General features: G+C 37.2%; 1 protein-coding gene across 3 annotated transcripts in view; it reads left to right on the top strand.

Moving 5' to 3' along the window:
* TPK1 (thiamin pyrophosphokinase 1) overlaps positions 1-24,962 on the top strand; it is a 327,688-nt gene that overhangs the window by 53,301 nt on the left and 249,425 nt on the right. For all 3 annotated transcript variants that reach the window (XM_058532212.1, XM_058532223.1, XM_058532219.1), the window contains exon 3: positions 15,679-15,750. In XM_058532212.1, the coding sequence (XP_058388195.1) occupies positions 15,679-15,750 (72 nt within the window). The remainder of the gene's footprint in view (positions 1-15,678; positions 15,751-24,962) is intronic.

Below are 24,962 nucleotides of genomic sequence, written 5' to 3'. Positions count from 1 at the left end.
GAATTTGTTAATCATATTTATTCATAAAAATTATGAATGTGTCTCATTATGTTTGAAAAACTTTGTATTATAGGACATTTTATGGGAAATGGCACAGGCTGCCCTACTTAGGGATTGGGGCTGAAACTAACTGGATGCATGTTGAGAAATAAGTTGTCTTGCTTCAAAATTTCATATGATTGCTAGGTACAAAGATTGGTTGCAAGAGCATCAAAATTAGTTGCCTTTGACTTAATTCAGCTAATGTCTGAGTGGTCCTCATGTGCTAGGTGGAGATAAGCGAGCCCTGGTGATGGTTTGGTTATTCTCACAGTTTTTGCTAGCTTTTCACAAGGTGCACTTTGACGGGGTGCTGATCACTTGGTAGTAACATTGAGGTCATAGAGAACTATCTGGATGGCACACTAACTTTCCTACTTTTACTAATGTTTAGTGGAATAAGCAGTGAACTCAGAGGCAAGAGATCTATAGTCTGGTCTCACCTCAACCTCTGGCAACAATTAACTGTTTAAATCTTAACTACCTTACTGGGCCTTGAGTTCTTTTGATGTTGAGTTCTTTTTGATGATGAAGTTGGACATAATATTCAGTCCTTTTCTCTTCAAGGCCTTGAGCTGTTTACTTTTACACTGTTAAAGCAACAACTTGCCCTCTGAGTTGTCAAGACTGTTTAAAAAAGAGATGTATAAACTATGGTGGAACTGGATAGGAAGAGGCAGAGACTATTCATCCCCGTCCCCCTCCTCCCCTCTACTCATTTTCAGAAACAAAGCAGTGTGACTTCCTGCTTTTTCCCTTGTTGAGAACCTTCTCTTTGTAATGATAGTAATTGACATGAAAGCCTCAAGCAGATCAATTTAGTCGCTTTAATTTTTAAAAAAATTTTAAATGTATAAATAATAAAAAGGTCAGAAACATCTGTGTTTCAAACCCCAAATTTACTTATGTTCCTGGTCTTATTTCTACAACTTGCTAACGCCTCCCCTTGCTCTTTTAGCTCCAGCCAAATTCTCTTTGCCCATCTTTGAGCATGCCAGGCAAGTGGTGGCCTCAGGGCCTTTGCATCTGAGGTTCCTTATCAGGCAGAAAGTCACGGGGCTTGTTCCCTCACTTCCTACTCCATACCCCTCCTCAGAGTCTGGACATCCTGAGCTACCTAACCTCTCCTAGTCACTTCCGTGCTTTATTTTTCTCCTTAGCACTTCTTGTTGTCTAACATATTACGTATTTTACTTATGTGTCTTGTGTGTTTTCTGTCTTGTGAGGAGAGTAAGCTCCATTGGCCAGGATTTTCAGTGCTGTATCCCCACTGCCTAGAACAGTTCCAGGCATGTGGAAGGTGTGTGGTAATACTTGGTGAATTAGTAAACCTGTCATGGCATTTGAGATTATTTTCCTTATAGATATATGAGAGAGATATATAGATATATTCCTTATAGATATATACAACACATTATGAGGTGTTGTATATAGGGTAAATTGTTTTTTCTACAGATCACGAATAGTTCTACTTTAAAATTTAAATCACTGATTAGATAAAACCCAGTGAAAGATTCCAGGTATATTATAAAAAGTAGTCACTGGGATTAAGTGTCACAGCTGAATGCGGTGGAGATTTTCCTGGCAAGTAAGCAAAAACAACCAAACAAAAGAACAGTTTGGATTTATTAATTCTTTCTTTCTTTTTTTTTTTTTTGATGTGAACTACTTTCTCTTTATTGGAACATTTCATTCTGTGTCTATGTATGATAGAGGAATTAGTTAACTTCATGAGGTGTCAGAATGTGTTCCAGGTCTACTATTACATATTGCAAGTACGTCACTCCCAATTTTTTTATTCTGTTAGAATTTTAAAATTAAAATGATTATTAAAATTTTGTTTATATACAGTGAAGAACTAGAGAACTGTACTTTTTCTATTAAGGTTACCAGAAATACAGGAATCCAAGCATTGTTCTTTTTCAAGAGCAGTGGTTGCTGGAGCGTCTCCAGCTGATTGCTAAATACTCAGGAAATTAGTAAGCCAGGTGTTAGCTTGAAATTGGCTGTGGTCGGGTATTTACAGCATGGAAATTGGCAAATGTTAGAAATCAGGGCTTCCCTCACTCTTAGTTCTTTGGGCCAGGGGTTCACAATGTAAGTTTGCTAATGTTTATCACCTTATAATTTCATGGGTACTCCCTTACACTCGGACATGCTTTCTTTAAAGGCATAAAAAGAGGTGAAGTGATAATCAGATGCCCAGGATACATGCCCAGGATATTAAAACCGTCCTTGATCTGTGTTCTGGCAGGGAAAAGGGGAGGAAAGAGCACTGCTTTGTCATCTTTGTACGCTCCCTCCATTTGGCCCCCCTCATTTCCAGGTGCGTGTGTGGGTGGAGGAGTGGTGGTGGGCGCAGTTCAGATGGAAACCTTCCAGCATTTGCAACTCAACTATAGGCGTTATTGATTATTACCTGGCCTGTCGGTCTTTGGAGTGTTTTTTCCTGCCTTGAGAATCAGTGTCTGACTTTATAGTGAGCGCTATAGAAACAGAAGTCGGTTTGTAGCTGATTTAGAACGGCACCATGTGCTTCATTGAGTGAGAGACACCTCCATTGAGCCTGTCGTGGTTTGTTCTTTACATTAAAAAAAAAAGCTCCAAGATTGTGCTTCTGTTCCTACAGGGCATACTGACATTAGAAGCAATTTTGTAAGCCACAGAAAGTCTTAAAAATTAATTGGGAAGAAACTTGGAACACTCTAAAGTTGTGATGATTAAGTTTGTGCGAATGTGTGTATGTTTAGTTTTGGGGGTGACTTTTCGTGAAACAGGAAATAGTGCAATAAATGGTTTTTAAAGTTCATGTTAGAAACAGTTATTTCATGACTTCTTTGTGCTGGGGCCTAGGCTAAATTTTGAAGATAAAAGAGATGAGTAAATTATTTTTTCTACATGCCTAAAGTGTATGAACTGTTGTTGAATGAGAAGTATATAATTATTATTAGCAGAAGGAATTAAATACTATGGTTTACGGGTGAGAATGATCAATGAGAAAAGAGAGGTAGGAAGAAAGGAGTGAAACATGTTCTTGAGGTTTTTGAAAGTAAGGAAGTCTTTTCCAGGGGCAGGAAACTACAATTGTCAAGTGTTTATTTACTTTCTGTCAGGCCCGATACTAAGCTCTCTCTCTGTGTGTTACCTCATCGAATCTCTCATTGTTATAGTCCACACTTTGTGGGACTCAGAGATGTTAAATCAATTTCTCAAATATCTTAAAGTCATACAGCTAATAAGTGACAAGACTGGGATTTGAACTAGGTCTGTGTGATCCCAAAGTCCATGTTCTTGATCACTGTACTCTTCTGATGGGCACTCAAGCCAGCGGGAAAACCGTGAACAAAGACATGAAAACTGTGGAAGGGCCTGGCATGTTCACAGAATGATGAGCAGCCCCCTAGACTAGAGCCTTGGTGTAGCTGAGAAGGTAACCTGAAAACCTAGTATCGGACACAGCCCCTGCCCAACCGAGAGATGCTCTTCAGTCATTGATTTGTTTGATCAATGTTATTGAGCACCTACTGTGGGCCAGGCATTTCGCTTGGTGCTGGAGATTCGGAAATGAGCACATGGCCTTGCCTTCAAAACCTGAGTCTAGTAATGATACCCATATTTTCGGTTGTGATTTCTTGCTTTGCGCATTTGCCTAGAAAATTTTTCTTCACCCAGTCTTTAGATAAATTTCTTCATTTTTGTATTATTTTATAGTTTTGTAACTAAGTATATTAACTATATATATACACACTGTATATATGTAGTTTCCTGTGTCTATTCTGGAATTAATTTTAGCGTGTGGTATGAGGCAGGGAAATTGATAGCATCTTTATCTTCAGTTTCCTCCTAGGTAGGAGGCCCCTTCGTTTTCCCTGTTGAAGTACTACTGCTTTGATATACTAGGTTGCTCATAATTTCAGTGCTGCAGCTATTCTCTTAAAAAGTGCAGTGTGCATACTGTTAAAATTCTTTATAAAGTTTGTAAACAAATATTAAATGAATATGTGAATAAATGAACCAAAATGCAAAGATCACTTTCTTTTAATTAATATGTGGCTGGTGCTACTTCCCCCAGCCCCCCCCATGTCAACTTCTTTTCCGATAGACCAGAAATGTCATTTGACGTCTACCCCAGCCTGTTTTCAGTTTTCTAATCTGATTTAATCTGCTATTTTTGCTCACAAGTTCCCCCTACCTAACCTCCTTTTTAAAAAGCTTTGAAATGTAGTACAGACTTGATTTAAGCATTTATATGATATAAAGGCAAATACAGAAAAAGTTAATGATTTCCCTCTCCCCTTTTCATTCTCATTCTCCTGAGGTAATTGGTTTTAACATGTTACACCTCTTTCTATGTTCATTTCTGGTAACTCTTGATGAAGAGAAATGTTCTGTGTGAGAGAAGTATGAAAATACTAATAGAATTGGGAATTGGGACAAGGATAAATTCCTAAATGTAACCCTGATTTATAAAAATCTTACCCTACGCTTTGAAGAACAAATGTTTTCTGAGTTCTCTACAAGATATTTCAGTGAGGAAAAAACCCTACATTTTGTTCTATAATATGGAGTGAGTTGCATCTCTACTTGCTGTCCTGGGCATTCTGTTGTAAGTCACTTTCCCTAGCTTCTTAAAAAACCTTTTAAATCCACTGAGTCTAATTCACATAAATTACTTGATAATTTTGGGAGGAAAGAATGCCAGTGTTCCACAAATTATCTGCTTTTAATTTTTACTTGAAACCCAAATAACCTGTTATTTTAGTGATTCTTTGTTATACTCCAATGTGGTGATTAAAGATTGTCGACCAGCATCTTCTCTGAGGCAAGGCTCATTGCCTGGGGAGGGTTCTTTTCTTTCCATTAGTTAAACTCGTTTATTTTACTTTTTTTGGGGGGGATAATATAAGTACAGGGTACCATGTTCATAAAATATAAAAAATTAACAGGTAAAACTAATGCTCCCTTCTATTTTTGTGTTCCAACTAACAGTTTTCCTCTTTGATAGATATTTTTGGCATTTCCAAAAATATATGTATATATTTTCCTTTTAACATTTTTACACAAATGATTGTGTAACATATCTTTTCATATGCACCTTGCTTTTTCTGTGTACTTTTATCTTGGAGATTTTTCCATACTAGATGATATAGAGCTGTTCCACTGTGTGGGACGTAGCATAATCCTCTGCTAATGCATTGTTTTCCTTCTTTTTCAGTTAAAAGCAAAACAAAACCTTCAGATATCCTTGCTCACAGGCTATTTTGTATAAATATCTTTTCTGTGAAAAAGAAAAAGAAAAACAGTGGTGCAGTAACCTGACCTATTCTGTTTACTTCACCTGGACCTGGATCTGATTAAGGGCCACTGAGGTGTTATGTGTCAGAGGGCTTACCTGTGGCCCAGTGCAGATCATTTGTTGGTGTCGGGGCTCTGCCTACTCATCGAAGTTCCTCTTGAATTCTCTAAAAGCCCGCAGTGCCCATGAGATAAAAATGTTCACCTACCTTGAGTTTAGTAAGATTTCCTCCATTGTGGGTTTGCCTCTTGATATGGTGGACCGTATGTGTGTAAGCAGAATTAGTTCATGGTTCTTTTGAATTTAAATCTATGTATTTTCTTCTTTAAAAAAAAAAACAAAAAGACTTCTGTTTTATTCATAAGTACTTTGATCACATGGTGGTGTGCTGTGTAATCAGTGTCAATTTAAGAAGGTTGTTAAACGTGCTTCGTAAACTCTGAAACTCCAGGTAAATGTCAGTTGTTTTCTCCTTACAAACTAGAGGTCTCAGGGAACATTAGTCTGTGCTTTGACTATATCCCAATTTAGCTTAATTTGGACTTATTTTGATTATAAATATTGGTCTGACTCTTGAGTCCAAATCCTGTTTAAGAAATACTAGAAAAGTAAAAAGATGATCTCCGTATTGTCATTATTTATTCATAGTATTGTTACATGTGAGGGCTGCAAATCTTTGAAGCCCCACCCATCCTCCAGACAGTTCTCACCAGGCTAACCTAACCTGAGTAGAAGATCTGCAGACCTTCTTTGAACCTCTTTGGCCCTCCTTCTATTGCTGGCCAGCGAAAGGGCTTCTGCACTTTTGAGGTGGGTAGAAATGGATTGAGGTCGCAGGAGTAGCCTAAGGATAAAAGGTAGGCCTTCTATTTGTTTTAGAAGCACGTGCCAAACTTATATGGTTTCTGCCTTCAGAAAATATTTTGAACCTACTTTTCAAGTGTGAGCACTGTTGTGGGCCTAGCTGTCAACATGTCAAGGCCAATGTGATGGACTATAAGTTTTTGGGTACTTTATGATGAACCCTTAGGGTTATGACCTTACATCTACAGTTTGCTAGGTACCAATTGATTTTCTTGATTGACAGAAAGCACACTTTATTGTGGCCCAGGTCAGCAGGGCACAGCAGAGTTGATGGAGCAGCTTTGAACTCTGTCAGCAACGCGAGAGGTGTCAGTGTGCCAAGATGAAGAACTCAGCTTCCTTCCTTTGGGTTATAGTGAGAATGTGTTTATTAAGAACAAGAAAGAAAATATTTCTTGGTATATCCTTCTCCTTTTATGTCAAGAAGGACTCAACACTTTGTCAGAGTTAACCTTTCTTTCCTATTCCCCCTACTTCTTATGCAATAGAAGCTTACTAGTTGTAAAATACGAAGTGTGCTTTTTTCTTAACATGCGTTTCCAGCATGTATGCATCCCTCCGAGAATTTATTGGGGCATTTTGTTTTAGTGGTATAGTTGTTATATTAGGATTACCAAACTTGGATAGACCCATTACTGTTGCACTATGGGAGGTAATGCTCTTAGGTGGAAATTGATTTAAACCATTTAGAATCTATTTGCACTTTCAACCTGAAAAGTTGAAAGATAGTAACTAGATAAATGCCTGAGTTTGTAGAGCTCAATGGCATATTACATGGATTTCTTTCTTTCCTACATAGGTAGTAAATGTAAACATCCATTTACCTTAAAAAAGTTCAATCTATTTTCAAAGAAAATATTTCCAAACTCTTTAATTATATAGTTGTGCTTTTGTAGACCATCTCCAGTTTCTTTAGTTTTTTTGTGAATTACAATGATTGAAACACCATTTAGCTGTTTTAGGGCAAGGTGATTGGTTTTTGTTGCTCTCTTTTCTATTGTTTCTGGAATATTTTGTGTAATATTCACTTAAGAGTAGTACTCAGGGCTACAGGACCTAGAAAGGGCCATTGTGTTTTATGCGGGTGTTATTTCATTCTGTAAGGAACTGTATTGGGTATGGAACCATTCGTCCCCAGACAAACTGGGGGGAGTCACATGACTATTAGAGTAGCTGGAGTCAATTTATTGTAAACAGGCATAAAGTCAGAGTTGGAAGATCGACTCAACAAATATTTATTGAGTGCTTTCTATGCAGATGAGGAGTAAGCAGCAAAGGAGACTGAGGCGTGGCTAGTCAGATAGGAGAACCAATAGAGAGTGGTTTCCAAGAAGTCAAGGAAAGAACATGATTCAAGGATGCAAGAAGTGATCTACTCTGTTATGCTACTGAGATATGTTGGGAAAGATGAGAATTGAGATTTAGCTGTTGAATTTTATAACAGCAGGAGGTAGTTGATGGCCCTGACAACAGTTATTTCCAGGAGGTGGGGGGATGAAAACCTCACTCAAGTGAATTTTGCTGAAGACTGAGAGAGAGAGATGAGGTGGAAGGTGAAGATGATGGAGGGTAGAGTGACCATCTAATTTATCATCCAAACCAGGACACTTTGCCAGTGGCAGGGGGTGCAACTGGGGTATATCAAATGGTCACTCTTTGTGACGAGAGATTTTTCAAGGAAGTATCTGTTTATGTCTATTTTTTGTTTACTTTCTCTGAAGCAGTTTCTTATATGACTTACCAATTCTTAGTCCATTGGTAATTTGATTATTTTTAATAGACTTTGGTATGGAGTATTTGTTCAGAGCTTTTTAATAGTTCTGCTTTGTCCACATGCAATTTATTTCCTCAAAGAATGAATTGACTTGACAGTTTTGATTTCCTTGCGCACACTTAAAAAAAATTCTGCTGTTAAATGCAGAAGTTTGTGCAATATGAAAATGAAATTCAGTGCCCTAGAGGTTTCACTGTTTAATTGAAATACGTTTAGGGATGAGAGATTCATAATAATGGTCTTTGGTCCTCAAAATAGCTATTATTTATAATGACTGGCATGTGTTTTGGCTAATTTTGATTTTATCTTAGTTCCAGTTTTTTTTAAACAGGTCATAAACCCTTGATAACTTGCTGATGCATTTCAGTAAATTTTTTTCTATTGTAAGTTGTGTTTTATTTCGATGTATTTTCATTTAAGAGTACTGTCTTCAATCCTTTTGTGATCTCATACCATATTAGTTAAAGAAAAAAGCAACCCATTTATGTTTATTTGTAAAAATTACAAATAATTATTGTGTGATATGTATATAAATTTTTCAGAAAACAATTTAAAAAAATGAGATAAAAATTAACAATATTTTAAAGTAATGTTGCTCTTTATGATGGCTTTCTGCTATCATTAGCTCAAGGTACCATACCAGTGGTTCTGAACTTTGGTTACCCATTAAATTCTGTTATGATGCTTTTTAAAAAATCATGATGCGATATGAAAATGTGCTTACTGCAGGCATGTTGAATCAGAATCTCTAGGAAGGGGGTTAGCTTTTTTTTTTTTTTTAAATCTGTGATTCTAATATACTGTGAGGTTGAGATCCACTGTTCCATATACTTAAGGAAAGATTTATCATTTGTGATAATTGATGTAAATCCAAAGTTCATATCTTTTAATCATCTCCCTTCCTCCCTCTCTCCCTCCCTCCTTCCCACCTTCCTTCCTCCCTCTCTCTCCCTTCTTTTCTCTCTCTCTTCCTTCCTTTCTCTCTTTCCCTTCCTCCTTTTCTCCCTCCCTCCACTAAGTTCTTGTTAGAGCTGGATAGATTGTATTTGAAGCTTGTTAAGAGCTAGTTTTAGAAGTGATCAGTTCTGCCATTTTCTTGTGTGATTATGCTTTGGCAGAATTTGTATTATCTTCAATATGTGTTGAAGAGTATTTTTAAACTACTCAGCCATTTGGTGAAGCTTAGTTTATATAAAAATCTGTAATTTTATTTTACTGGGCGCAAGTAAACTGCAAGTCATCCTAATATGCTGAAGGAGAAATGCGTAAGTGTGCATTGCTAATGCCATTGTGTGGTGCTCACACTTTTTTCTTAGGAGATCTTGTTTATAATAGACAACCCATGGCCATCTACTATAAGGACCAGTGAGGTGCTAGTGCTTGTCTGCATATTAAATATCATTTTCTTAATTTCTTTTTTTTTTCCTGAGGAAGATTCGCCCTGAGCTAACATCCGTTGCCAATCCTCCTGCTTTTTTTTTTTTTTTTGCCTGAGCTAATATCTGTGCCAGTATTCCTCTGTTTTTTTTTGTGTCTGGGACACTGCGACAGCATCACTGGTGAGTGGAGTAGGTCTGCACCTGGGATCCGAACCCGTGAACCCGGGTTGCCTAAGCAGAGTGCGTGAAACTTGAACTGCTCGGCCATGGGGCCAGGCCCAATTTCTTTTTCTTTTTAATTAAAAAAAATACATAAACCTTTTACTCCTGAGTTGCATGACTGAGTTTTTGAGATCATTGATTTAGGGATGTGAATAGGGTCTACCTCTATATATAATCCAAATAGTTTTCATTCTCAGACATCTGAAATAAAAAGAAATTGGTTTTCTTGAGATTTGCTGTTCTATTGTCCTTGTTTTACTTTCTTAATTAAAAGAAAATCTTGATATAATTATAGTTTTCCAAAGATGGAATAGAATTATCTTTGCCTTCTGGTGCAGTGGTTTTTTCCTTGGCTTTATACTTGAAGTCCAAAATTACTTTTGGGCTCTAACGACAGTTTTGTTCCATGGAGTAATTGCTGAGTGAATACGTTATGGAATAGTTTTCAGTTCTGTTTTTTTCTCTTGTTCCAGGGCTTTAAAAAACTAATAGACTTAATTTAAAAAAATAAACAGCTTTATATTTACAGAAAGATTGAGAAGATAGTAAAGAAAGTTCCCATATACTGCCTGCCCCCATCCGCCGCCATATTCCGTTTCCCTTGTCTTATCATCTTACATTAGTAGGGTGTATTTGTTATAATTAATGAACCCATATTGATATACTGTTGATACATTATTATTAATTACATAGTTTTTTCAGATTTCTTTAGTTTTTACCTAAGGCCTCCTTCTAGCCTAGATCCCATTCAACATACACATTACATTTAATTGTCATGTCTCCTTAGAATCCTGTTGGCTGTGGCAATTTCTCGACTTTTCTTGTTTTTGATGACCTTAGCAGTTTTGAGAAGTATTGACCAGGTGTATTGTAGCGTGTGCTTCTGCTGGAATTTGTCTGATATTTTTCTCCTGATTAGGCTGGGGTTATGGAACTTTGGGAAGAAGACACAGAGATAGAGTGCTGTGTTCATCACATCATATCAAGGGTACATCCTGTTAACATGATTTATGACTGTTGTTGTTGACCTCGATTGTCTGGCTGAAGTAGTGTTTCTCGGGTTTCTCCACTGTGAAGATTTTCCTCCCTTTCCGTACTGTGCTCTTTGGAAGGATGTTACTGTGTGTAGCCCACATCATACTACACATAGTCCACAGCAATGCTTCCCTTCTTTGGGGTGGAGTTATTTGGACTTGTTTGGAATTCTTCTGCCTGGGAGATTTGTTTCTTTCTCCCTATTTTAATGATTAACTCAATCATTTTATTACATCAGTATTGACTCATGCATATTTATTTCTATACTTTCGGTTGTAATCCAATACTACTTTATTTATTTTGTTGCTCAAATTGTTCCAGTTTTGGCCATTGGGCCATTGGACCTCTTTGAGTTGGCTATTTCCCTTTGACATACTCCTATCAATGTGGGTATTTTGGTTTTGTTTTTGTCTTTTCTTTCTGGCACTATCTGATGGTCCAGGCTCATCTTGCATATTTCCTTCCCCAGTTATAGCATCAGCCATTTCTCCAAAGAGGCAGGGCTTTTTTGTTTTTAATAATAGAAGAGAGATAACTACATAACAATGAAAGAGAGGTGGGATGCCCCTCCCACCTTTCTTAACATCTGAACTTGTGATTTTTAACAGTCCTTAACCTTCAGAGGGCCTCTTCCCTTTTTTAGCCCAAGGCTGATGATTTGACTTCATTTTTCTTTTCATGCCAGACACTGGGAACTTTATACTTAATTCAGGATTTCCAGGCATCTTGGAGCATTTTCATTTTGATATATACAGGATCAGGGATTTTCCATCTTCTTCTATAACTGAAACTCCTTTGAGAAGGCAATTCAAGGATTTTGACTTAAGAGTTGAGACAGGTCTATGTTTTTTTTTTTCTTTAAAATGGAGTGCATTATACATTTTTATAGATAATGAAAAAGTTCAATTACTATTACACTTGATATCCTGCCATCTGTCTCTACATTTCTCTTTGAGATCGCCTTGGGACACTTGATTTAAAAATTTGTAGCCTTTAGGGGCCGGCCTGGTGGTATAGTGGTTGGGTTCACACGTTCTGCTTCGGCGGCCCTGGGTACAGGGTTTCGGATCCTGGGCCCGGACCTGCTCACCACTTATCAAGCCATGCTGAGGCGGCATCCCATATAGAAGAGCTATGACTCTACAACTGTGATACACAACTATGTACTGGGGCTTTGGGGAGAAAAAAAGAGGAAGATTGGCCCTGCGCTAACATCTGTTGCCAATCTTCCTCAAAAAAAAAAAAAAATTCGTAGCCTTTAAAGCATGGTGAAGAAGTTCTTCATAGCCTTTCTCTTAAAGGCCTTTTTGTGTATCCCAGGAATGGCATCAATGTGACAGCTTGAGAAATACTTGAAATAAGACTATTAATTTCCTTACTCCGTGGTTCCTGACTCTCTCTCTTCTTCTAAATTCCTGGACATTTAGAGCCAGAGGCAATGTCCTGTGATTCAGTACCTGAGAGTGATGTGGAGTCCTGTGTGATGCAATGTCTGCATTGAGATATTGCCATAAGCTATATAGGAATAATAGGTGGTTCTGGATGCTACTTTTTCTGCAGTCTGCTATGGATTAGTAATCATGAGGGCTGTGAGTGTGAAATAAATGCCAAACTGACTTCATCTAGTTATACTTCCAGAAGAAACTAGATTAGAAGAGGAAAGAATATCAGATCCTATTAGAAAACTAAACTAGATTAGAAAAAAAAAAAATCAGATCCTATTGCCTAAATAACTTTATATATAGAACCAGCTTAACATAAATGTTATGTATAGAAATAGCTGAATTAGTTAATTCTTTATTATTAACATCATTAGTAAATCATAACTGTACCATACGTTTTCATACTGCTTTATTCTTTTAAAAAATGCTGTCACAGATATTACCTTAATGAAAATATTGGTTTAGAGGAGCAATCATGTGGGTAATAATGTGTTTTCCTTTTATCAGATTGCTCTTTGAGCCACAAAAATACTGAGTTCCGTATCGGAGAATCAGTGACAGAAAGCAGTTTTGTTCATTCATTTAAACACATGTACAGTATTGTTGAAAGCTTCCTTTAGCCATGCAGACCTTGTCAAAGATACAAAGGACTATTGGTTTTTTCAAATAATTAGCTCCTTGCCTTCTTATTGAGCACTTACCATGTGCCAGGCTATGAATCTCTTATGCTGCTGCTCCGTCCCTGGTGAATGAAAGAGTGAGTGAAAGTTTTCCTTCCTGCATTTTGATGCTTGCCTGCTCTTCTTTAAAGTCATCTCCAGTTCCTACCTAGATTGTCTATACCTTAACCCAGCCTGGACCATGATCGTTGCATTAATTAAAATTTGGTTTCTCCTGATAAAATAGCGAAACCCAAAATAATATTGACTTAAACACAATAGAAGTTTAGTTTGTTCTCATATAAAAGAAGTCTGGAGGTAGGCAATGAAGTGCTGGGATGGAGGCATCCTGGAGTCATCAGGGACCCAGGCTCCTTCAGGCTATTGCTCTTGTTCTTATGACCCTAGGTGGCTGCTGGAATGTCATTCAGTGAATTCATCAATCCTTGCTCCTGAAGGCAGGGTGGAGGAAGAAAAGAAGCAGAAGAAAACGCCCCCTCTGCCTCAAGGAGTCTCCCTAGAAGTAACATGCAAAGCTCCTGTATACATCTCCTTGGCCAGAACTAGTCTTATGACTACATTTTGCTGCAAAGGAGTCTGTGATATATCGATTTTCACCTGGACATTAATGTGCTCAGTAAAATATAAAACAGAAAGCAAAACAAAGCAAAAAACAAAAATGAAACAAAACAAAAAAACCCCTCAGGATTCTGTTGTTAAAGAAGAGGAGAGAGAATATCATGAGGCAATTACTGGTTCTTGTCACAATCATTCACTCTACTGCCACCCAAATAAGCATCCTAGATTCCCCTTACCTCTTGACAAGTGGTTTTGCCAATTCTCAAGCCAGCTGTCATCACCGTCTTACTTGGTTATGCCTACTCCTACTCCCCAGAACTGGTGGGAAAAGTCCTAAAATTATAGGCAGATCTGATGTCATGTACCTGTTTGTTAGTTAACCCCAACTGAATTCCTGTTTTTAAACTTGTGGATTGTGAGCTCCGGTAATCCGTTTCTTATAGCAGCTGTTTTAAATTTTCCACATTCTGTTCTACTTCCATATTTTCATCTTGCTTTTGTTAGCTTTCTTATAAATAAATCGACCATGCTCTACCTCTGCCTCACTTTTGTGTGTCTCGATGGTATGTCTCCATGTGCCTGTTTTTATCAATAGGATGGAAGCCTGGTGATGGGGCTCCGTTTCTCTTGTCCACGGCTGCCTCGAGCAGAGCCTGAGCAAGAGTACTTCGTGCCCTATAAATACCTGTTAGATGAATTAATGGATCGTTTCCCTTTTTTCTCTTCCTTCTTCCTCCTACTTAGAATATAAGATTGTTTCTATATTTAAAATACTTTCTCCTGACTTTGCTGCCTTCTGCCCCATTTCTCACAGTTCGCTTGTTTTTTAAGAAAAGGCATCTCTCCTCACGGTTTACTAACTCCTTGTTCCCTTGACTATCTTGAGCCTCCCTCTGTGAATTTTCAGATTTGTCTTTGAGATTTTTTCCCCCTCATTTTGCATTCATCCTCTGTTCTTTTCTCTTTCTGCCCTTTCTTTGCAATATCTTAGCTGCTAGGCTGCCCGTTGACCTTCAGCTATTATCTCTGTGTGGATGATTCCCAAATATATATAAATTGCTTTTACAACTCTTTTCTGCCTCGCTCTTAAAGACTTCCTGGTGCCTCAACTTAAAGTCCTCTGTCATCTTAAATGGTGAGTCTAGAACCTGTGATGTTAGTATTAGTGTCTAAGGTTCACATCACTAGGGCATTGCTTCTGAAACTTGGCAGAGTAGTAACCCTAATGGCAAAGGAGAGTGGCTTCCTGGGTGTTGTTTTCCTTGTCTGGAATGCCTTTTCTTTATTCTGTCCAACTTCTTTTTCCTTTTAAGATCAAGTTCAAAAATCTGCATTTCACAAAGATTTCTAGGATGACACCAGACCTTACTGACTTTCTAGGCTTTGAACTCCTGCCACTCTCGTTTATCTGTTGCCTGGCACTCCTCATATACTTGTACTGTATTGTGGAATAAATCATCTCTATTATAAATGTCTTATCTCGCAGATACCCTGTAATCTTATTCCCCGTTGTACTCCCAGTGCCTGGTATATAATCGGCACTTAATAATGTTTGCTGTGGTTGATGGCGTCCCCTTTTCATTTCCTTATCTTGTTCCATTTCTAACTCTGAGATAGCTTAAAAAAAACAATTAATTTTTCTTATCACCAAACATTTCTTCTCCATAAATGAAATGGAGTGCTTGGGCTGAGCTGAATGATGGGTTTTCAACAGCCTGATTGCACTTTGCTTTGCATTATTTGCAGTACATTATGAGAAGCTTAGAATGATTGTTGGAGAAGTAACTTTTCTCCATCTTAGTCTTTTGAGTGCCATCTTAGAAACTTGGAATAAAAGAGTCCTGAAAAGAGCTAGTAGGATTTTGTGAAAACACGTTAACAAAGTTTTGCATTGGAGAGTTCAAGATAGGGTAGGGGCAGAGGGAGAGAAAGAGAGTGAAAGAGAGAATATGAATAAATGAGAATGAATGTGCAAATGCACACCCACCAGACCCACACCGCTTGGTAAATAATGTCAGGATGTCAAACCAGCTAGGTGGGAGGGTAGTTGGATCAAAGTGATGGGTATATCATAAGGATGAGAATTCATATCAACAGCATTTCTGCTTCCCACCCCCTACAGAAAGAAGCTCACCCAATTGTTTTTGTGATAAATTGTTTTTATAATAAATTCCTCAGCAATATAGTAATGTGATGGACATAGTGAATAAAGCAGATCCAGTTAATCTAGGATGTCTTTTAAAACTAAGCTATGAGAAATTAGCTGTGGTTGAAATTTAGCTCTGTACAGACTGAAATTCTGGAGTATTAGAGTGTGATTGCAGACTCAAATTAGGGGAACAAAAGGGTCAGTTCACTTATTTATTTCATTTTACTTTTTTTTCCATAGGGAATTTGAAGTACTGCCTTGTGATTCTGAATCAGCCTTTGGATAAATATTTTCGTCATCTTTGGAGCAAAGGTAATCTTAATTAGCATTCATGTTTCTTTGCTTTCTTACTCTATTTGGGACTAACATGACTATTAAATATCCTGGAACCTACGTGTAGTACCAAAAAGTGGAATTCATAATAAGGTGATTTAATTAATGAATTATAAGAAGAATCCATTGTTACTTCTCTGTTAATCTGTTTATATACATGGTTTCCACAGCCTGGACCCCCAAGGACAGAATTACAGTGTAGCGTCACTCTGCTGCATTTCGGATCTATTAAGTGGATGTTAGTCCTGAGCGCTCAACAAGTATTTGTTCAAGTGTAAATATTTTTGGCACCAGTGATAGCAGAAAGCATCCACAAGCCTCCCTCGTCCCAGCATCCAACAATAAGATACCTGCAGGGTGACTAGATTTGCAAAATTAAGAAAGAAGACATGTTACCCATATATTAGCATCTCTAGGGATGCTGAAAAGTATAGTTAAAAATGGGATGGTTTCACAGAATTGATGCTTCTGTGAGGTTTCATGTAAGCAACAGGCTTTTTTAACTATTTACATTGTTCTTCCATTTTTATAGGATTAACTCTAGGCCAGAAAATAACATTAAGTATCATTTGCTGTTTTGAACCTCTGTTCTTCTTCCATGAAATCTTGAGTATTTTTCAAAGGGACACTTCTGCTAAGTTATCAATGTGTGTCTTCAGCCAAATTAGATAGGCAGAAGAACTTGATTCTTGATGTGTTGATGAGTATTCCTGATCCTCTCTTATCATCTCAGAACTCTTTAGCATTCTCAACATTAAGGTTATGCAAACCTATTATGCTAATAAGCTCGCATTTGTGGACAGAGGTAGTTGTGATACTAGAGGGAACAAATCATCACAGATGATTTTGTATACAGAATTTTTCTTAGCCAACTTAGAATTTCACTTGTAATTCTTCTAACATTGCCCTCAAAGTTGGAAAGTTGGAAAATTATTTAATCATTAACTTTTCTTTCATAACACATACTGCTTCCTTACTTGTAATTAGGTAGTTATTTGGGGGCCATAAGGCTGTCAGGTCTTTTTTGTCACTTGGTCTCTAGTGCCTAGTGCTATGTCTGGCACATAATTGCTTAGTAATTAAAAAAATAAATGAAAGAGTGAATTTAATATGGTCTATATTGCTAGTAAATAACAAACTGGGCACATCCTTTTTATCTGAACTTATATCAGGTTTTATTATATTGTGAGGAAGAGTGTGTGAGCAACTGCTTTATTGCAAGCATTAGAAACAGACAAAATAATCATTGATAGGAATTGTTGGAAACCTTGGATAATGAAAACTTAAGAAGTCTCATATTTTGGGGAGTTAAGGGTCTTTGCACATAGTGTGCAATGAGGTAGATTTTTGAGCTGACTGAAGTTCCTCACTTCATCAGTTTTTCTGCAGTGAATTAGATTTGAAAAAGTCTCATGCCTGACGTGCACCAACTAATCATTTGATTTGCGTAAAGAGATGAACACTTGGTCAATCTGTATGCATGGAGAGAAGTAAAGGTATATAAAATGTCGTGTGTACTGAAATGTTAGATAGTTCTCATTTCCAAAATAACTTTTCTTTAGGTCTTGAAATGTTTTAAGTTCTTTCATATGTACTTCTAGGATAATGCTTGGTTTTCTGGAGCCGTTACCATTGTAAAAAGCAGATCTGTCAATAAATACTAAGAAAGGTGGACTAGGGTTTTTGTGACTCTCAGGAGAGAAGGTGTGACTGTTTTCAGCGTCCTGCTTTGTGTGGCTGTTCTTCCACATAAAGGCAACAGCATGGGGAGACTTTGAGCTTGAGTTGTTGATTATTAACAAACAAAAAAAAGCCTAGAGAAAAGTCCTGTATAGAGCAGTATCGGGGGTTTGGGAGGGAGGACAGCTTTGTGGTTTGGGATTTCAGCAAGTAATGGCTCTAGGCTGCCATGCTTGCTATTCTTCAGCCCATATGCACGACATTTTCTGTAACTTCTGTTCCATGGATATGAAGATTGGTGAAGAGCAGAAATCAGGGGGTGGAAGCCAGACTGTTCAACCAAAATGCAGAAAAATTTGAAGGCTGCTGCATAGTGTAAGTCTCTCACGTAAAATCAGTAATTTAACTTTAACCTATGCCAAAGACTTCTAAGTAGGTATTTCCTGAGATTTAAACTTTGAAGGTTTATTTTTTAGTTTTTTCCTGCAATGTTTAATTGACATATTATGAAATTTAGTTTAAATGACTAAAGGAAGGATTTAACAGAGATTAAAATTATAGAAGTTTTAAAATGTCTTTTTCCTTTAATGCCTCGTGAAATTTCAGTGATTTTCTTGAAATATATCCCTACCTGTCCCAGCATTTTGTATACTTGATTTAATCAGGGGATATAAAATAAGTACTTAGGTAGATAGGTAGGTAGGTAGATAAAAAGACAAAGTGTAGTTAGTATGAAACTAACTTTTCTGTAACTATCAGAGATTATTGGCATTTGTGAATGGATATCACCCTAAGATTTATTAACCTCTTTTTTTTTTGGAGTCAGATTTTCTCTTCCAGTAAATGTCTTTCTCACACTGAAATATGTGATAAGTAAAAAAAATAGGGATGTTTGTGTTGGAACGGCTCTGCTTGGTTCTTGTTGTAGGTCAGTTTTGCTCAACTTGGGGTCATCAGGCTTACCAGGGTCCTCAAAGATAGTAGCAGAGAACTCTGAGCTACGTAAAATTGAAAAACAACACAGAAATAAGAAACCTAACAGACATTCATTTACCTGGGATAAGGTTACATAGATTGACCACATATCGGATTGCTAGCAGTTTGACTTCTTAAAGTGTATCCTCACTTGAACATGAGTTCACAGCCTTTCTCTGTCTCTTCCGTATGATCCACAGAACAGTGGTGACTGTGTTGATTAGATTAGGAATCAGTGATCAGATTATGTCAGTGTCAGGTGTTTATCTGCAGTGTGGCACTTTTTTCCTTTAATAAGGAATTATTTTCCTTCACTTGATTTTCTTTGTTAGTTCTCTGGTAACCAACCTTAAGATTACACCAGGGTATGGGCGGTGCACTCTGGTTCGTTTTGGATGGGGCTTAAATCATAAAATCTTTGACAAATCAGGTGGGTCTTAGAGGTTAAAGGGAGGCACATGTGGCATTTCATGAATTGAAATGTAAGCAAGGTCTTTGGTTTTATAGCATCACTGTTTTCCCTTCTGTTCTGTTTGTAATTGACTGATACCTGTTGAGGCCCTTTCCTTGTCAGGCCTTGGGCTTGAAGCTGGGGACGAAATTGTGGGCTCTCAGTTATGGCTGGAATTAGAGTTAGGGGAGCACGGGTGCAGCCCGTTCCTGATGAAGGCATGAAAGGCTCTGTGGGCCACAAGTCCTTGTAATGAACTTGCTCTATCCTTGCTTCTTAATAGCTGAAATTATTGTAGTATTTCATTAATTGAATCTACTTTGCTCATGTCTGTAGGCTTTTCTTTCTTTCTTTAAAAAAAAGTGCCTTACCTGAATAAACAGTTTTTAATAGAGTTGCACTTGCTCCACTAATTATACTGATCTTGTGCTGCCGTCAGGTTTCTTTTACATGAAGTAGAAATCTGCCGCAAAGCACCTTGCTGTGATAATGGTCTTGTCGTACCTACCCTTTCCTTCATAAACTCTGTGCCCCAGGACTGTAAGCCTCTTTTTACCTGCTGATTTGAAGTTAAGCTCAATCAAAGTTAGCAAATTTATATTAGGTAAAGTTTTTTTTTCTTTTCTTTTCTATTCTCATTTCTCTATTCAGTGGGACCTCTTGACCTCACTTCTGTGTTCAATGTGTTTATTCTCATTAAAATAGAGCACCTGGATACCTGCCACTTTTAGGTGTAGATTGGTTGAATTGATTGGTATTCTTTAATATGCTTGGTATCAGTCACTATTTTAATCCTATTATATGAATTTGTATACGTTATCCCAGTTAGAAGAATTTCAAGGGAAATGTGCTTTTTAATAATCACCTTAAAATTCTGAAATTACGTTGGAGTTATTCCTACAGCTGACTCTGGAAGGGCTAGTCCTGGTCCATCGTGTTTTTTTCTTTTTTTTATAAGAGTGTGTTTCTAATATAGTTTTTTCTCTGGCCTCATCTCCCACTGCTACCCCTTCCTATGTATTTAATAATTGATATAATTTGTTCTTTTTGTGTGTGTGTGAAAATAGATTTTTACTTATTCATCTTGCAAACCTCAACTCATCCTTTAAGGTTCAACTCAAATGCCACCTCCTGTGAAGGAAGGCTTCCTTAGTCGCTCAGGTAGAAATCGATTTTCTCTCTAGTGTTTGTATTGTGTTTCTCTTACTTATAAATGTCACCTTATCCCTTCTTGAGGATAAGCTTCTTGAAAATGGATACAGAATGCCTGGCTGTTGGTGTTTTCCTTTTAGTTTCTGTGAGACTAGCCTGGGGGTCGCTATTGTAGGCCATCCTGGCAATTGCTGAAGATCTCTGTCTGTCTTTGATGCTTTCTAGATCCTGGAAATCCACCTGTTCTGATGTGAACCAGTTAGCAGGCAGCGGGCGGTGTGCTTGCTCTCTCTCTCCTCCAGATTCTTCTCTGGTCCTCAGGCCAGCTTGGGTCCCTTTTCTGCTTCTGCTAAACTTGAACTCATTTTTTTTTCCCTCTGCTCCCAGATGCTTATTTAGTATTTCTTGGTACAACTGATCAGAACTGATATTTTCATTAATCTCTTGTTCTTTCCTCATAGTTGATGTGCAAGGATCCATCCCTTTTTTGCCTCTGTGGTTTTATGCCTTGGACAGTTGAAGTGCTAACAAATGTGTCATTGGAATATATCCTCTTTATCTATTAAGGTGTTATGGTAAAGTATGTCTTTTATTAGATAGAAGGATATAAAATTATGCAGTTAAGCAGTACCCTTGTCTTCTGACATTAGTGTCTAAAGAGATTTATCATATATTTTATTGTAATACTTATAAAGCTCCTTTCTTTGAAATAATTTCTTTGTGAGAGTTGTAGATTAACCTTATTTTTGTGAATATAAATGCTTTAGTTTTTATTTAGATTTCCATCTTTAATTATAGAAATATGTGTGCATTATAAAAATTTAAAACATCACATTTTTTAATGAAAAAGTGTCAGTCCCCATTAACTATTTACTACTACCTTCATTATCTGTTTTATGCTTGTATTTTTTCTTTTTCATTATTTCCCGTGAAATGATATTTGTATTATTTTTAGCCATGAGTTAGGGTAATAGATGAAATGCTACTATTAGATAGGAAAATGCCCCTAAAATGGTGATTGCCAGGCCATGTGACTCTGTGTGCTTTATGGCAGTTAGTATAGACATTTTAACTGCCTGTTTTACTTCCTTCTTTATGCCATTTAGATCTGTATCCTAACTGGTATGTCAGTTTTTAATGTAACCAGAAAATGGCTTCCAAGTTAGTATGGCTGCTTGTGTGTGTGTGTGTGTGTGTGTGTGTGTGTGTGTGTGTATACATTTATAACTATTTATTTACATTTGCTCCATGTTTAATTTACACATAGACTTTTTGCCTGATATTAAGCCTCAATGAAGTGAGCCTGCTGTGTGGTTAACTGGAGGAGTATGAGCACATTATTAACAGTTATCCTTGCTAGGGAGGCTGAGCAGTAGCCTTTGTGGTGTGGTATCCTTACTGAAACAAAGTAAAAGTAAAAACCCCAAAGGATTCCAGCTCTACACTAACTAGTTGGTGAACTACTAACTAAATCTAGAAAACATAAGTAAAACATCACCTTGGGGCCAATTATCTACGTTATCAACATTTTGCATTTCTTTTCTTATACTTGATGGTGTCCAGCTCTTTAGAAGGTGGTGTATCGTTCTTCCAATCAGAATCCTCAGGTCTTAGGTGGCCTTCCCTGAAATGTTCAACAACTCTTCCCAGCAATTTGTTATTAAGAAGTAAAGTTTTCTCCATAGTGGTTTTTCTCCATTTCAGTTGTAATATACAGCTTTTTCAGTTGGCTTGAAGGACTTCTGAAAGAGCAGGCTTTGGAGAAGCAATCAGAGAAACATGGCATAGTTCATGTTCATTTTCTCCCATGTTGTATGGTGTATCGTACCTTTAAGAATCGGGAAACATTTATTTCTACCCTGGCCCTACTTTAAACTCCATATGCTGTTATGTGTTAGATAAGTATTAGGGTTCTATGTGTGTTTTAATGTTTGTCCCATGTTGCTCAGTGGCTTCTCCCTTGTAATAGGTTGTTTCAAGGCTAGCTACATCTGGAAGTTTATTTTTAAGGTTGTGCTATTTAATTGAATCTAGATGAGTTAAAGAACATTTCCATTGGTTAATATTTGTGTACAATTAGAGATTTAAAAATAGCTTGAACTTTTTTTGTAGTGCTAGTCTTTGGGGGGAGCTGAGCTTCTCTGAGCTTTTAGTTTTACAGGAGTAGCTGCTTGGAGTCTTTGGAAAGGAGCCACCGTTGGAAAGCAGAAAAGATAGTGAAAGGGTGTAACATGCTCTTTACCACCTCACTGGGAGACAGCTGTTTGGCTGAGAAAAATCTGGTCTACATTATTTCTGTGTCTAGAGTTTATGGTGATGTTTGGAATAAACTGAATGGAGTACCATAGGGGGAAATCATAGGATAAAACACTTGTATAAGCTAGTAGGAGAGGAACTGTAGGGGGAGGAAATATTCTATTTTTGAACTTGTTAAATAGAACTGAACAGTGTGAACTATTTGATTCATCTAATGGCAGAATCTCTCTGGAAATGAAACAGGGACACCTTCTAGTAAGGCTTCCTTGCTATCTAAATAGTTATCATCAATTTAGCTTTTACGGATTTGATGGTTATTACTACCTCGATAGGTAGAATATCATGTACATTTTTGTCATTTAAATGTATCCAGGCAAAGATCCAGCAGATACTTTCTCTGAGAAAATGCTAGGCTTTAGGTATCTGAATTTTAGTTAGGATGATCTGAGAGGCATCTGTTCTAGTAATGAGTAGCTTAGTCATTAGACTTAAGAATCCTGTAGTAGTTAGGCTTATCACAGTTTATTGAACTACCAAATTGACACTATTTGTGTCATTTTCTATACTTAGTGTTTCGCAGAACTTATGCTTTGAGCACATTTAAGTGAACATTGAGCCAAAGATCTGATGAGCAATTTGCATACTTGGTTCAGGTCCATTAAGCAAAACAGTTATGTACAAGCTGTAGTCCCTGTAAATAAGGCTGGCAGAAAAGATCTATCCCAGTCATCTAGAAACGTTTGGGGGACTACAAAAAAGATTATTTAAATATATAAGACATTTCAGTATATTAGTGGCACAGAACAAAATACATATTGTTTGATATGAGGCCGGAGACATATTCTACCATTCCCATGCACAAGATGATGGTCCATTTGTATTGAATTAGCTCTTTTATCATTCTGGGCATTATATTACAAATATTGTCAGATATTAAGGACCTCTGTTTTACTTTCTTTCCCAGGATTCACTCTTATGCTTTTGTGTTGTGTTGTGTTTTGTTTTAGTACCACAATATTATAGGGCATTTAGGGAATTGACACCAAAATTTCAAGTACTTTATATTTGAAATGCATTTATAAATCCTCTGCTATACTTCCTAATTCCATGGTACTTTATATGAACTGTTGCATTTGGTAATTCTAAAAAAGGAAAGTCATTTTTAAATATCAAGTTTCACAGCATTACATTTTCTAGTATGTTTACCGGGGGACAAAAAAAAAATCCATTATTTTATTTCCTTTATAAATCCATATCTTTTGAGCATCGTCTGTGTCAAGCAATGTACTGGGACTGAGATATCAGTGAGAAAGACTCAGGCTCTGTTTTTAAAGTGCTTACAATCTAGTGTCTGATGTACACCGTTCCATTGTATACATCATAATATTCTCTGCAAATCAAAATGTATTATTGTTATGGACCGAATTATTATTCCCCCAAATCATAGGTTGATGCCCTAATCCCCAGTATTTGGATATAGCACCTTTAAAGAGGTAATTATGGTTAAATGAAGTCATAAGGTGGAGTCCTAATACAATAGGACTGGTGTCCTTAGAAGAAGAGGAAGAGACACCAAGGATGGTGCTAACAGAAGAAAGGCCATGTGAGGACACAGTGAGAAGGCAGCCATCTGCAAGCCAAGGAGAGAGGCCTCAGGAGAAACCAGCCCTGCTGACACCTTGATCTTCGGCTTCTAGTGCCCAGAACTGTGAGAAATCATGTCTGTTGTTTAAATAACCCAGTCTGTGGTATTTTGTTATAAAACTCCAGCAAACTAATAGAATTATGTATAAGGCTTCTTGGCAAGTTGAGAATTGTTTATCTCTCTCTTCTGTATAGAGGAACATTGATCTCAAAGGTTCTTTTTATTTATAAGCCTGGTGCCAGGATTCTTACAGGCAGTCTTGATCTTACCTCAGTACATTGTATCTCTGGTCAGTTAGTGGTAGGCATGGAACCTTCCTTGGTTTCAGTGCTGTAGCCTGCGACTGATGTTGGTCCCCCTTTGTTTACAGAAGATATTTCACTGAGTTCAGAAGAATGGTGGAAATACTCTATATATTAGATATTAATTTGATGGATGTAATCAGAATTTGGGAAATCAATTTTGGACATCTTAAACAGATGTAGAAAAAAGTATAGACCAAATAGATTATAGCAGAAATTTAAATAACTCAATTATCTATAGGTATGTTGGGTGTTGATCTGTTGCCCTTTATAAAGATGAGAAGAATTTGCTTTTTTTTGTAAAACACCAGTTAGAAAGATTCATTGAATTGCTTTGGGACCATTATGAACTTCAGTCTGGGTATTCTGTGGGTCATTTCACTTTAAGGCCAACCTTAAATGGAATTCTTTCCTCTTCCTTTATAGGATGTGTTCTGATGGAGTACGGTGGCCAGCCCTCTTTTACTACATTTGTTCATAGAGTGGTAAATAAGGGATTACAAATCCCACCACTGGACTCGTAGCGAAACTATCTTTTGTACTAGCTAAGGTCACCTACGGATGAGAGGGTGTTTTAGAGAGCGGCCGGTAGCTTTTAAACAGACTTCCATGTGTTTATAAAGAAAGAAAGGTTGTTCCGATGCATACTGTTATATTTTGTTCGTTTTTATGGTTCTCCTTTGTATTTCTGACTTGGAAACAGACATATAGTTCTTTAATAAAAATGTCT

This window comes from Diceros bicornis, chromosome 3 (assembly GCF_020826845.1).
Source record: "Diceros bicornis minor isolate mBicDic1 chromosome 3, mDicBic1.mat.cur, whole genome shotgun sequence".
Lineage (NCBI taxonomy): Eukaryota > Metazoa > Chordata > Mammalia > Perissodactyla > Rhinocerotidae > Diceros > Diceros bicornis.
This window is presented reverse-complemented; position numbering and strand designations above follow the sequence as displayed.